Source organism: Fusarium keratoplasticum, chromosome 1 (assembly GCF_025433545.1).
Source record: "Fusarium keratoplasticum isolate Fu6.1 chromosome 1, whole genome shotgun sequence".
Lineage (NCBI taxonomy): Eukaryota > Fungi > Ascomycota > Sordariomycetes > Hypocreales > Nectriaceae > Fusarium > Fusarium keratoplasticum.
This window is the reverse complement of record NC_070529.1, coordinates 219947-234110: the sequence shown is the minus strand read 5'-3', so window position 1 is coordinate 234110 and position 14164 is coordinate 219947. Positions and strand designations below refer to the sequence as shown.

Sequence of the window (14164 nt, the reverse complement as noted above, 5' to 3'; positions counted from 1 at the left end):
TCTTTCCGTTCTGGATCTACTATAGCTTGAGATGCCTGAGTACTGCGCATTCGTGGTTTCTCTCGATGAGCAAAACAGCGTCGTACGACAAGCCTCTGAGGTGGGAAGATGGCAATCTCTCACGACTCTGCAGGCCTTGTAGGGATACAAGAAGCTAGGTTCCAGGATGCATTCAGAGCTCCCGACCACAGTCGATCAGCAACATCTGGAGCATGGCGCGTTTGCCTGTTTGAGTCTGGTGGCTGCTGAACGCACCATCACGATACAGTCAGTTCGCCTCACATCACCTGTTTACTCGATTGGGCAAATCATTCCTATTGTGAATGCAGGATTGACTATTCTACGCGTTGTTTGGGTAACCTCAATGGAGCTTCATGAGCACAATCGGTAAAACAATGGGCTGCTTGCGAAGTTTGCCCTTTCTGCTCTCAGTTTCTATGTGGTTGCAGATAGGCAGTCATAACAGGTATACTCTGCTACGAATCCAGACACCCATGATTTCCTCTCTCGCCCATGATCCTGAGCTGGTGCTGCTTTAACCTGAGCTCATGAACTTAAAAACTCAGAACTAGGTCCTTCAACTTTCCAAAGTCAGGTGAGCCATATCCAGTCACAGGATCCCATCCAGCAGTAGCGTTCCACCTAGCGCCGGGAACAATACCAGACCCGGCGGGTTCTGGCCCGCCGGTCTGAGTGTTGTTGCCGTCGCATCCAATGCTGTAGCCCCCAGTAATATCTGTCAAGACCTTGGGTCCATACTTGTAGATAAGAGGGTTCAACCAGCCCAAGCTTCCCTTACCAGCCCGGAATCGGGCGTCGTTCAACAGACCAACAATACCAGCCCAAACAGGAGCCGCAGCGCTGGTACCCCCGCTTCTGGCCTGCTTCCCACCGTAGATAACCTCGTAGCCAGGCGAGGCACTGTGTCCAGAGACATCAGGGAAACCTCGGCCGTTCCAGTTGGTGTAAGGAGCGTAGTACTTCTTGGTCTTGTCTGACACGGTCTTCATGTATGTCTTGACGGCCTGGTTCTGGTAACTAGGTCGGGCGAAGTACTTGCTGAATCCTCCAGACGATCCATCCCAGGCAATCTCAGGAGTGACATCAACAGTACCACCGACGGAAGTCAAGTAAGGGCAGGTGGCGGGGAAGATGGCGTTGAACTCGACAGTCTTGTAGTCAGGAGCCAAGCATCCAGCACCCACTCCAAGATCGCCGGAAGAAAAGATGACGGTGATACCTCGGAGACCCAAAAGGCCAATGAGGTTGCAGGTAAGGGTGGCATATTCTCGTGGGACGCCCTGCGGTAATGTTAGATAAGCCAGACGAAAACGAGGGGGGAAATCATACGTCTTCTTCGTCACCGTACGAGGTAGAGATAACGGCAGGGAGATCCTTCTGGGTCAAGAGGTACCGGAAATACGGCAGGTAAGGCTCATTCTGGTTGTCAGCAGCAGTAGGCTGGTCAATATTGGGGACGAAGGGTCTGGCTGATGTTAGCTCCTGAGAAAATTTCATACTATTACACTGAACTCACGGTGAACCTCCTGTGAGGTACTCAGTAAAAGGAAGAGGATGGGCGATTCCAACAATGTTCTCAGCATCCAAATCAGCCTCGCCGTAGTTCTTGCTGGTGGGACTCTGGTCATTGACCGGGTTGTTGATCAAGACCTTGGTGAAGTTCTGCTTGGGGATACCAAACTTCTCCTCAAACTGGAATACATCAGAGAAGAGGGCAGATTGGTTGAGGAAACTGCTGAAGCCAATAGTGCTTCCGGACTCCGCGTCGGGGGTGTAGTCTCCGATGTTGTACAGTTGCTTCAAGCAAGAAGGAGTGATACTTGTCTGGCATGAAGCATCAACGGAGCTCTTTGAGGCTGCATTGTTGCGCTTGGTGACAGTAGTCCGCGACGGACGAGAGATGGGGGTGAAAGCCGAGGTGGCTCCGAAGTTGATGCTTGGATCCACGTATTGAATGTGCTCTGCCAGGGAATTGGGGATGGAGTACGAAAGGGTTCGCAACTTGGTCTGGCCGTCCTTGACGTAATATTGATAGTCACCTCCCAGCAGGGAGTTGGCTCCGGGAACGTCGATGGCAAAGTCAATGAAAGCGCCGTTCACTTTGTAGTTCTTGACGCCGCTGGACTTGAGCCACTTTGTGACGCTAGAAACGGCCTCTTTCGAAGGAGAGAAGGTTGACTTGACTTCGTCGTGTGACAACCACTGGCCATAGTTTTCGCCCCCGGGAGTGGAAAGATCAAGCAGCTTGGACTCCAGCTGGTCCACATTTTGCATAGTCAGTGCAATGCTGAAGACTTGCTGCTTTGCAGCAGAGACGCGGGCGTTTTCGTCGACATGCCAACCCTTTGGCACCTTGGAATGGTGCGAGAACGACTTGCCAAATGCCGTGGGCAGAGCCGACAACGCCAGCAAGAGGCACTGATATGAGGAGAGATGCATGGTGAGCTTGGAGGATCACCTATGGTCCTCTACCTTCAAAGAAAGAAATATTGAAGCCTAGGGAGAATAATATGCTGGGATGTGGAAGGATTGCCAAGGAAAAGTGCGAGTGGTAGAGACCTCGTTTTTATCTACATGCTCTTATCACGAGTTTGGAGTGACAAACGCACGATTCTGGATAACTCGGCACCGTCACAAGACGCATATACATGACTCTGGATAAGTCGGCATTGAAATGGAGTTCTTCGTAGCAAAAGGTCTTTGGGATACAAAAGGGCCTCTGGGATTCTTGGCGAGCTGCTTGATTGGGAGCTTTTGCCGTAGCCTGGCTTGTCCGTTTTAGGGAGTCATTCAGGGGCAAGCTGTGGGACCGAGCGGGACTCGCCAATCACGAATTCCAACTTCCAGTTATGTTATCGGCTTTGTTTCATAGACTGCCGATCGGCCAAAAACACCATCAACAAAAGTGCTTCTATTTGAGATTAAATGAACAACGAGGGTGTGGATGCGCTGTTTAGAGCTGCATATGACGCGACTTTGTCAATTCCGTTTGTCCCAGTGAAGTAAGTGAGAAAATATCCAGAGCAAGCTCCCAAGTGCAACATAATATTGAGCCAGTGTGACCATTTGTTGCCACCACATGGAACAAATCACCAATTGGTTGTCGAAATATTCAGAGGCACATGGACGAAAGTGTGTCCTGTTCAATTGTTCGAGGACGACGCTGTCTGCTTTCTTGATGCCAACATGGTGGTGTTTGGCGACATGGACTCTGTGCTCAAGATGAAGCCTCACTTGTGTCCCGACTGGCTGGCAGCTAGTCATATCTGTGTCTGCAAACTGGATTCAGATCCCCGGACGCCTCAATACCACCGTCTACCTGCCTATTCCTAATCGGGATTTTCTTGCATACTTCTTTGAGGACGAGTGATTTGCTCTTGACTGGTAATACAATGCAAGAAACACCATGCAGTATCGGAATCCTAACGTGTGATATGATGATGAAGTGGTTTGTCTCACTATATTGTTGACGAGCCGCGGGCTAAGCGTATTGAGCGAAATGGTTCCGCTGGCTGCAAAGGTCGTGACTGTGTTACGTACCAATCGTGGCGGCAGGTGTATTAGCTATATTAGAACAACAAGGCCGTTGAAACGTGTAGAGGAAAGCTTGTAATTGGGTTAGTTAGGTAAGCAGCCGCGCCACCTACAGAGAACTGGGACGATGAGTCTAGTTGGATTAAGACCAATTGTCCTGCCGCCGCACATAATGACGTTAATAACGGGTATCCTATGGTATCCTGAGACGAAACTCAGGTGACTTCTTAGTCATCATAGGTGGCCGCTTTTACGGTCTCCCGAGCCCCGGCTTAACTTCGGCTCAGCCACTCATCAGCCCCGCATCAGCGCAATGCTTACCCCTCAGGCTAAGCAACTCTACCCCCTCTCATTAATCCCATTTCTAGGCCCTTAACTCTTAGCTTATCCTTATTACCCTGGGCGACAAAGATATCAGGATCGAATTTGCTAATATTGCCAAAGGGCTACCGATCAAAAATGACATTCTTAAATCCCTCCTGTTAAGATTATAGGGCAGCGGGGGCTAAGGCAAACATTTTAGCAGGGTAGATAAGAAACTTGCTAATAATTTGATTTCAATGATTTCTATCCTATCCAGTAATCCAATTAAAAAAAAAAAAGAGAGATCTTAAATAAAAAACCCAAATATTTAGAGTCCCCGACTCCTCGTTTTAGGATAAAAGAGATATTAGAGAGTAGGAAACTTATACACCTGGAGTTAGCTTTAACACCAGAATAGCACTCAGGTAGCGAAGACGTTATAGGGGGGACCAGATCAACGGCCTCCGAGACACATGGCAGAGATCTCAGCCAGTATCATCGCTCAAAATTAGGACATCTACGAGCGGAGTCAAGCCCCTAACCATAATTCATGAGTCCACACCCACATCCACCCATTACCAGCAACTAATATTTCGTCTAGAAATCTGGTCCATCCTCGACGAAAACATGGCCCTCATCATCGCCTGCCTCCCCTCCCTCCGCCCATACCTCCGCCACGGCTTCAAGAGTTCCTCCGCCGAAGCATCCTACGGATACGGCAACCGGTCCACGAGATACATCACCAGCACGCGCAAGACGCAGAACACGTCGGGATTTGAAGTCATCGACGAGCCGGTGCCGCAATTTGACAGGAGCTTGCACAGGAGCGCTCGGCCGGGTCGTGACTCGGAGGATGATGCGTGGTCGGACGACAAGAAGAGTAGTAGGAGTGATGTTGAGCTGGCGACGGTACAGGCAAGGCCGGGGGACAAGAGCGTGGCGGTTAGTCAGGGGCAGATTCGAGTCGACCAGGAGTTTACAATCAGGTAGGATCTTGACCTTCACTGTCGCCTTAAGGGGACATGGGTGTCCTGGTAGCCTAAGATACTTTTGGCATGAAGCATCTCGGTATTTAATAGTAGACTTCAAGACTCGCCGTGGGTGCGCTTCGCCTATGCAACAATGATCTATACTTTTGCTTACTTATTAAAAGCAAGGATTTAGGCTTCCAAGTCGTCCCGAGCTCTCTGCGGGTGCCACGTTGACCACCTTCCAAGACGCGACCCGTCCGGTGCCGTCAACTGGCCAGCTAGAACCCCTCCAGTACGCCGCGGGCTTGAAACTCAGCTCATGGTTGGGCCTACATTCAGCCGTCAGCCGTATTGCAGCCTGCCTTGCAAGAAACAAGAGGCCGTAATTGGGTAGGGGCTGCGCATTGGCTCAAAGGTGCTAATAGATGGCGGGGAATGCTGGGTGTGGTAGGCCTCCCGCATAAATATGCGGCGGGGTCAGGCTGTCCATCTCCATGATAAAGGCACCTGCACTCCGTGTCAAAATCCCACAGCTCGAGTTTAGTCGCTTTCATGATCAACTGAACCAGGCTTGTTATTCCATGACAGTAGAGTGTTCAGGGCCAAACTCATAACTTGAAAGCAACCCACCCCATACTTCAGACCGACTATCTGGTCTGCGCCGCATTCTAGCTCAAAACCCGTTTCCTTGCTGTGCACCAATATGGACCCGTCGACAAGCCCTCGTATCCCCGTGCCCCTCAAACAAGAGACACATCTTCGTCTCGTCAGCCTCTGCATCCTGCTCGTGGCAGCTAACGAAGCCTGCAAAGCAAAGGGTCCCGTTTCTTACTCATCCGGTCAAACTGACCCTGACCCTCGCCTCACTGAATACGAGAAATTCCTCTGCAAACTGGCGCAGGTCTGCGACATACAGAAAGGCGGCGACACCGTCACGGCGTTGACCGTTCTGGCCGGACCCCAGGGTCCCAACTACCGCTTTACCTCTAACAACAGGAAGCCAGGGGAGTTTGAAAGGGTGAGGGGCTTCCTGATCGAATTGCTTGAGACAGTTGGGCAGAACCCGAAAAGGTTGAACCCGAAGCCGCTCAAGAAGCACGTCTTGGGCCGCATCCTGGAGTTTAACTTTCCGAGGTTGAAGCTATACTTGATGAGTCTCGCCTCTGCACTCCAAAATTGTATCGAGGACTGCGAGCGTCGGGGAGAACCCCCAGGTTCGTACTCCCTGGCCGTACCGAGATCCGTAGCTGACTGCTCAAGACTCGGAAATCATCGGACGGCTCAAATGCCTGGCGGCCAAGGGAGAGTTTCCTCGCGATATTTCAGCTTCTGCGGATGCTAAGAACAGATGTCAGCCTTGTTCAATCTCCTCCGTTTGGCACCTGCATGCTAACAAGGCGGGTACAATTCCAGTTCTCCGTAACTGCGAAATCCTCATCAAGGCCATACATCATAGTAAAACGGACTCAGCCACCGAGCAGACGATCGAGAAATATGCCAACGAGGGCGACGCTGTTCAATCCCGCTCTTGGTGTGAACTTCGCCACTACCTCGGCCGCCTCCAGTCATATCGACGGGCGTCCGAGATCATATCCGACGCCCCCATGAAATGGCCTGGCCTTTTCCAGAACTTCACTGTCGACTACCTCCCCTCACCTGGCCTAGGACACGTATCTCTCCCCAGATCACTGACTTCGCCAGCCGAAGTCGTTCGTGCCGCCTTTTCCGACCTCGACTCATCTGAATACGATGCCTACATTGCCGATCTCCAACGCTATCGCCTGGACGAAGTGGTTCGCGAGCAGCTGTCATCCTTTAGCTTCAGGTCCAGGATCCACTGCGAGGTTTGTCTTCACTCCGACCTAGTCCAGCAGAACAAGACGCAGCCGGTCGACTTCTGGAACAACTCCATGTTCATCGGCACCAGCAAGCCCACGTGCTGTCTCTGCCACTACTATTTCCAGGACCAGAACAACAGCGACTTCCAGCTCCAAGCACCACACATGAACCTATACATGAAGTGGCAGTTCCCCAAAGTCTACGAGGATGACGGAGTCGAGGCCGTGAATCGCCGCGAGGAAGTGGCTGAAGGCATCATTGAGCAGATGAAGAAGGACACGCTGCAGATTCTCAAACATCAGTTTCCCCGATGGAAGACCAATGATTCGAGAACGGACTCGCGCACTGGGACGTCGGCAGCACGGGGGTATTCCAGGGAGGACCACTATGACATGCGACTTCGGACCCCCGAGTCGATGGAGGGGTATAACAAGACATCTGAGATGTACACGGAGGTTGAAGAGTTTCAGGACTGGGTTGATCTTGGTGGACCGGGTGAGGATGGTGATGGAATTGAGATAGGAGGAGCAGCAGTCCTGACGGGAGTGGCGAGATGAAAGCTGGCAATGGCGGAGAGATTTGCACAATCCAAAGCGCCTATTATGAGACATGACGATATGGAAATGAAAGAAGAGAACTAGAGTTACAAGACCGATTGCTTCATCTGTGAATTTATGCGAAGAAAGACTCTTGTCGTGCCTATCCGTCCTAGTCGAAGCACTTTGCTCGGATGGAAACCTAAACACTTGTTTTAACCAGTATAAACATTTATGTCTGACAGCGCAATCTATATTAGCGGTGATCATTGGAGTCGAGGTTGGCAAGAATCTAGAGTCTAGAATTATGTCCTGGAAAGATTCTTATGTTTTTCGTCTAGTAATTTATAATCTCCCTAGACGTATTCTGAGGTTAGGAATCGTTGGTCGTCTGGTTGTTATTCCTAGCCCGTAGTCTGTGTCGACAGTGGCCCACACGGCATTATACAAGACGTACACTTACGATACCGGAGCTGTAGTTGTTCCACTCAGCGCTAGCATCAACCAAAAGGCTCTGCTTTCCACCAAGAGGACGGTCATTGGCTTCGTAATGCAAGATGGCTCCAGCGCGACCAGCAGCCACGATTGGGGATACGCCATCTTCTTGGCACTGTGTGCGACGCAATGACCCAGAAACGCCGCCTCCGGTTGCATCTCGTTGCTTGCTTTGGACACTTGCTTCATGATGGTTTCATGGCCGAGGCTTGAGATGATGTTTGCCTTTCGGATCATGGCTACCTCATACTCATCTTTGACGACTCGACACCGGTCGATGACCCCTTTGAGAATGAACGAGTCGACATTGTCAAGACCAAATTTGATGTGTGAGGAGACTTAATATGCGGTAGTATAGACTGCCGAGTCCTGAGAGCTAGAAAGGTGAGAGGGGACATTGTCGAGTTCAGTCGAAAACTCGACTTCATCAACGTCGAACTTCTTGAGTGCCTGCTGAGGGTTGAAAGGCAGACCACACCAGACAACCTCCTCGGGATCTATCGGGGGAATGAACAGGGTGGACTTGGAAGAATCGATATCGTATAGGAGATAGCAGTTGCTTAGATCACAACCTGTGAGATAGTAGAAGTGTCGACGCTGGCTAGGTACAAGGATGTCAGTACAGCAAGTGGTCGGAGGTCAAGGGATTACACACCGGAATGGCTCAAGCTCATCGCTATCTTCCAACAACTTTGATATTCGCCCTTCGAGATAGAGATAACCCTTGGCATTAGGAACTTTCTCTCGTAAGAGCTCCACGACCCTCAGCGCGTGAGACTTGCCGGGATACCTCCCGCTCAGGATTCGGTCCAAGTCTTCGGCGAACATTACTGCCGGTTTTCCGAGGCTTATCTCTGACTTGCAGGGCCCAGAACAATTCAAGTCAGATGATTCAATTTGAGTATTGTAATCTCATTGAGCCTCATGTATGGCTTTAAGTGATCGCTACCTAGGTTGAGCATGCGTCGGCGAACTTGCGGTGGGGACGCCTCGGCTGTGGGAAACTCGCCGATCAGGGGCCCCACGGCGGCTCTTTGCGGCCCTATTTTTAACAGAAATCAGTTCGCCGACGGTTGCTTCGCCTGAGTAATACATGCAGCATGGATCTGATTTAAACGAGGGTCTCAAGTTGGCCGAAGCTGACCTCGTCTGCGGGTATCACATCCTGTTGGCTCGTCACGGCTGGGCTACCCCGGTCCGTGACCAACAGTTGTTGGTGATGACTTGAACCCCCAGCATGTAACAGCATGGGGGTTTTACATGGGAAGTGTTGGCTGTAACTGTGTTGTGTTGCAACTACGGACTGATTATGTCCTTGATCTGGGACGCCCTCGAACTGGTAGTCTGTACCACCTCTACATTCATCTTTTCCTTGTACAACACCGGTGATTCTACAGTCCGGCCGGTCTTGATGAGTTCTGTGGCTTGTATAAAGAACGACTCGATGCGCAATATGACGGGCCGGAGAAGCACCTTAGCCGCAATGTCTTCCGTAGCCCCGAGACGCTGTAATGACAGGTGAAATTTTTCGAGTAGTCGATATGCCGCTTCAACATCCCGCGGCTCCGTCGCTAATAGGAACAAGTAGATGAGGAAGTTGCCACACAAGATCAACTGAGATCGGGCATCTAGTGCGGTCAGTGGTCAATTGAGGATCCGTGAGCTGATCGGGGAACTTACGACGACCCCAGAAGCTTGTTAACTCATTCTCCGTGATGTACGCCATGAAAGTGGTAAAGTTGTCGAATTCTGCTAATGCCGTGGACAACCATCTGCGGAGATTTGAACCGGGGTTTGCTTTTGCCGCTTTCGTGGCTGGGTACATGAGCCCACGGAACAAAAGCACATGAGTGGCGTAGTATGATAAGTGAAGCGGGCCTGTTTGTGTAAGAGGATGCAGGCTTCGGCCAACTTGGAAGACTCACCGTTGGAAGTACTGGGCCCAACGGCCAAGCAGTTTGGGACGAGGCTTGGCCATTCCCTTAGCTTGTCTCGTATCGGTATGAGTTGAGTGCGCGTCTGCACAGTTGCTTTCACGCCACTAGAAGTGCATTAGAAACAGCTTGCATGTCGGGTTTGACTTGACTAACCAACTACAATCCAGGATGACACGCGTGTCTCTAGCAATATTGATCATCTCGAGGAAGCGAACTCCGTCAGGCACGCGGAAGGACGTGTTACAAGGATCAACCATATGATGCAAGTCCAGGGGAAGGTCTTCATCAGACCGAAGGTCCTCCAAGTCTGGGGGTGGCGTGGTGAATGTGTCGGCAGCAATGTGTGGAGGGTTCCCGTGGCAAACGGCTGACCAACAGTCAGTAAAGTAGGTGGCCCACCAAAGTTTCCTCCGCAGCTTCTTTTCCCACGGAGCAATGTTCCATTTGGCAGGGTCTTGATGAAGGCCAATCATCTGGGCGGCCGCTGTGGCTTGCGACGCCATGATCCAGGTATAGGGAGTTTCAACGCTATCGATGTCGGGAGGAACCATATGCATTAGCAGCAGGGCAGCCTGCAACCTCCAGAGGTTCGGCGACTCCAGCTCTCGCCTAAGAGACTCTTGTGCATGGTTGGTGAGGTCGTGTTGCTGGAAGGGACAAGGGCCTTCAAGGGACGGGTCCTTTCGCCAAAAGACACAGGCCAACGCGTAAACCGCGCCCCGCAGCGACGAGGGGATATCGAGCTTGGCAGTGAGATATTGGCGCAGGAAGCGACCCTTGGAGATGACGGGAAACGCGGAGTGGACGTGTCGGAAATACAGCCGGACGAGTGCTGGGCCGTGGGGCCAGATAAAGGTCTCAATGGCATCGGATGCGGCTTGCTTAGCCTGGTTCTTGTGTGCGGGGAACTCATCTTGCAGCAAAAGGAAGTGAATGGGGTGGTCATCCGGGTCTTGTCCGCCGGGGTAGACCTGGAGGAAGCTGGCGTCAATGCCCTCCCGCTCACTCAGGAGGAGGGATCTGAAGGCGTCGAGGAAGTAGGGGTCCTGCTCGGCGGCCAATCCCATGGCATGCGTCGTCTTGTCGGGTTCATCCTCGAGCGTGTGGACAATTTCGTCTGCTGGGTCCTGCATCGGCGAATCGACGCCAGCCGACGCCACAGGCTCTTGGCCGACAGGTCCTGGTCCTGATTGGCGGACGAGGCCGTCATGGACGACAGCAGCCGACTCGGCTCGTTGAGGGTTGCTTTCAGAGGCTGACGGTGAGATGGCAGAGATCGACGGTGACTGTGGGCTCGAGCTGGATGGAGCAACGCTCTGGGTGTTTGCTCGGGATGCTAATGACAGTGCGTCCGGGTCTGAGAGCGATTGACACACTAGGCCCCGACTCTTACAAAAGAGGCCTACTTATCGTTAGTAGCTCGCAGTAGTTCTCCGTCTGCGGCGGCGCTCACATGGCGGCTCTGAGGTAATAACGCAGGCCGTTTTCCGTCGGCGACACGCGTCACACGGCCTGTTCTTACGGCTCCGAGGCTTACGGGCCTGGCCAAACTTGCTGCGGATGGTGAATTTGCGGGGGGGTGCGAGGGTTCCCGTTCCCGCTCCGCGATCCGGCGTGTCGGTACCCGTGAGATTCTCCATCCTGGTCCGCCGGTCCGGTCCCCACGCGGCTGGATGTTGGCGAGGAGGGAGGGAGGAGGAATTGGATGTGTGTCGGCCAAATCACGCGACGGGGGGGGACACGGGTACAGATAAGTTGGCCGAAGGAAAAGGAGTGGCCCAGGCTTTTTTTCGAGTTGGCCGATGTTACTTTGTGGCCCCGGCGACATCGGAATGTGTGTTGACAGGGAGATGAAAGGAGGCGAGAGGAGAGGATGGATGACTAACGGAGATCACGGGAACTAAGGTTTGGCATTAACCCAAGACGGAGAACGAGACCGAAAGGGGTTGACGATGGGGTTTTTGGTGGAGATGAGAGCATGGGTGTTGAAGGACTTCAATTGCTTGTACGTATTATTCGTAGAGTCTTCAGATTCTCCGTAAACCATTGGGCATTGTTACTAATCTTGTAGACTAAACTTGGTACATTCTTATCTAAACAGACGTCGTAACTGATGCCGCTCCCTTGCGAGGATCTGCCGGAGGTGGAGAGTCCTCAATCTGAGTCCCAGCCTCGGCGTAAGTAATGTCCCAGCGGCCGTCATACAGCGCCTGCACTTCCTTGGCTGATGGGCTTTCTTGGACGAAGGCATCGAGCTTTTGATCTGGGACCAGGCGATGAAGCAAGGCATACACAAATGCGCTTGCCATGAAGCCATACATGTAGTTGAGATAGTACAGCTCAATGGCGCCATCAGAGATTGAGATGGACAGGTTGACGGCTGCGATGAAGCCAGGAAGGAGAGGCGCAACACCGACGACCCACTGTTGAAAAATTAGCACATGTTGTTTGACAAAAAGGAGACACATACCGCGATTGGGGCACGCCAGTTGAGGCCCTTGTAGTACCAGTAGATGCTGTTGCTGTCCCCAGTGTACAGGTCATCCACATTCACCTTCATCTTGGCCACCATGATATAGTGTGCAACCATCAATCCAGTCATTGGGGCAAGGAACACTCCATATCCAGATAGAACTGTCAGGAAAGTCGTGGCCGTGTTGACAAGACGCCAAGGGTTGACGACCGGGCTGAGGAGAGCAACAATATACGCTCCTCGACGAATGTTGATGTACTTGGGGAAAGTGGAAGCCAAGTCCATGCCACCAGACAGCGCGTTTCCGGGGAGGTTGCTGCCAAGCTGCGAGATGGCCAACGCCAGTCCAGCGAAGAAGACGGCTGCGCGGGTTCCAGCATCATTATCCTTTGCGAGGAGACCAACGAAGAGAGTAGGCGGGTTCCAGATGGCCTCGCCCATGCGTTTCTGAGTAGCAGCTGTGACTAGAATGCCGATCACAGAAGCGATGATGCTGTAGAAAGGAAATGCAAAGGCTTGTCCCCAGATCGCATCGCTTGGGCGGCGAGAGAGTCGAGCATAGTCGTTTTGGTTGAGGATCCCAGCTGCAATGGAACCAACCGTCGACATGATGCCGGAAATCATGAGCCAAACGGTGCTATTGGGGCTTCCAGTCAACGGAATGTCTGTGCCCGACTTCAGAGTGTCGCCAAACCCGTCTGGCCCCATCGTTGCCAAAGCCCAGATGAGGAGAACGAGGAAGAAGATCAACGTCACCGTGCTCGCAAAGTAAAAGAACTTTTCGATCCGGTGAGGGCGAATCCAGAGGAACGGAAGACTGATCATGCAAAAGACGAAATATGACAGAAACTGAGCAGATGTCATGCCCGTGTCTGCGGGGATCTTGTTTGGGATGTGCTTCTCGAGGTTGGGGTCCCAGGAGAGGAGCATCAAGTAGGTGCATTCACCTCCGACCCATGATTGGAAGCCATACCTAGTATTGTGAGTAAACATAAGAGAAATAGAGCGTGTATACTGACCAGACTGGTATTCAGTTAGCATTATCATCGATGAGGAGGGTGAAGAGGAAGACTTACCAAATGCAAGAAAGATGCGGTTCCAGATGACGAATTGGGAGCCCCATATGCCCCAGACAGCCCGACTGAAGACGGGAAAACCAACTGCTGGAGTTAGTATCTCAGCCTTGCGATGGTGGGTCGAAACATACTATGGTAGTAGGCTCCGGCAAGGGAGCTGAGAATGAGGGCGACCGTGGCAATGATGTTGCCGATGATGATGGCTACACAAGAGTCAGACCGATAAAACAGATACAATTGATCAATTGATACTCACCAATGATGGCCTGCCACCAAGTAAGGCCCAACGGAATAAGAGCACTGCCAGTAAGATATGTGGCGATGTTGCAGTTGATTAGCAGCCCTGCGGAAAAAAAAAAACCTTGTCAGCCTTGTCCTCGCCACGGCAGAAAAACGCGTGACACGCAACGCACAGAAGTTGTGGAACGTCAGAAACGTCCATGTGCGTCTCTCTGACCCGACAGGTCGGACATCCTCGTTCTGCAGGACATGGTTAATCAATCACATTGGACGACAGGGCCAAGGGGAGGGTCGCATACAATCCACCGGGATCCACGTGGCAGCTCGATGCGCTTGAGCAATGCTGACGCTGCTGCCATGGTGATTCACGGTCGAGACGCGTGAATTGTTGGAGATCGGGGTTCTTGATGGAATGGGGATTCCCCTGAGCTGTTGAGGAGGCTTGATTGACTGCCGTTCGACGTCTTTAAAGGCCCTCTGCTTGAACCATCGCCGGTTGTTTGCGCCCGTGTCAGAGGCATGGTTTTGCAGAGCTTATCTCCAGAGTACCCCAGATCGGATGGGGCAAACCCATTCCGTCGGTGCTAAGGCGACGCTTTGGCCTCGCACGGAGGTCTCAGATCGGGGAACTTCGTCGGGGAACTTCGTCGGCCAACTGAGCACACTTGGCTCCATCGGCAAAGCCGAGTTCCCCGCCAGCCTCCTTCTTGTTGGCTAGGTTTCTATGATCGTCACTTAG

At 52.2% G+C, this 14164-nt stretch overlaps 5 protein-coding genes across 5 annotated transcripts; 1 reads left to right on the top strand and 4 right to left on the bottom strand.

Moving 5' to 3' along the window:
* Nucleotides 1-554: 554 nt before the first annotated feature.
* Nucleotides 555-2460, bottom strand: NCS57_00007200 (Peptidase S53 domain-containing protein; the record flags this gene model as incomplete). Its single annotated transcript, XM_053050164.1, has 3 exons — nt 555-1301; nt 1351-1486; nt 1538-2460. 3 exons carry the CDS (start codon nt 2458-2460, stop codon nt 555-557), a joined length of 1806 nt encoding a protein of 601 aa, XP_052918679.1.
* Nucleotides 2461-5532: 3072 nt separating this feature from the next.
* NCS57_00007100 (uncharacterized protein) lies at nt 5533-7225 on the top strand (the record flags this gene model as incomplete). The annotated part of the gene is made up of 2 exons (XM_053050163.1): nt 5533-6043; nt 6090-7225. 2 exons carry the CDS (start codon nt 5533-5535, stop codon nt 7223-7225), a joined length of 1647 nt encoding a protein of 548 aa, XP_052918678.1.
* Nucleotides 7226-8038: 813 nt separating this feature from the next.
* Nucleotides 8039-8527, bottom strand: NCS57_00007000 (putative Xaa-Pro aminopeptidase PEPP; the record flags this gene model as incomplete). The annotated part of the gene is made up of 2 exons (XM_053050162.1): nt 8039-8300; nt 8355-8527. The coding sequence occupies 2 exons, from the start codon at nt 8525-8527 to the stop codon at nt 8039-8041; spliced, it is 435 nt and encodes a 144-aa protein (XP_052918677.1).
* Nucleotides 8528-8995: 468 nt separating this feature from the next.
* On the bottom strand, nt 8996-11309 carry NCS57_00006900 (Zn(2)-C6 fungal-type domain-containing protein; the record flags this gene model as incomplete). The annotated part of the gene is made up of 5 exons (XM_053050161.1): nt 11090-11309; nt 9790-11038; nt 9625-9740; nt 9380-9577; nt 8996-9327 (listed from the first exon to the last, which is right to left on the bottom strand). The coding sequence occupies exons 1-5, from the start codon at nt 11274-11276 to the stop codon at nt 8996-8998; spliced, it is 2082 nt and encodes a 693-aa protein (XP_052918676.1). The 5' UTR covers nt 11277-11309.
* A 420-nt stretch (nt 11310-11729) lies between these two features.
* NCS57_00006800 (Fungal-trans domain-containing protein) lies at nt 11730-13784 on the bottom strand (the record flags this gene model as incomplete). Its single annotated transcript, XM_053050160.1, has 7 exons — nt 11730-12059; nt 12107-13132; nt 13186-13250; nt 13317-13388; nt 13442-13528; nt 13599-13665; nt 13725-13784. The coding sequence occupies 7 exons, from the start codon at nt 13782-13784 to the stop codon at nt 11730-11732; spliced, it is 1707 nt and encodes a 568-aa protein (XP_052918675.1).
* Nucleotides 13785-14164: the final 380 nt, after the last annotated feature.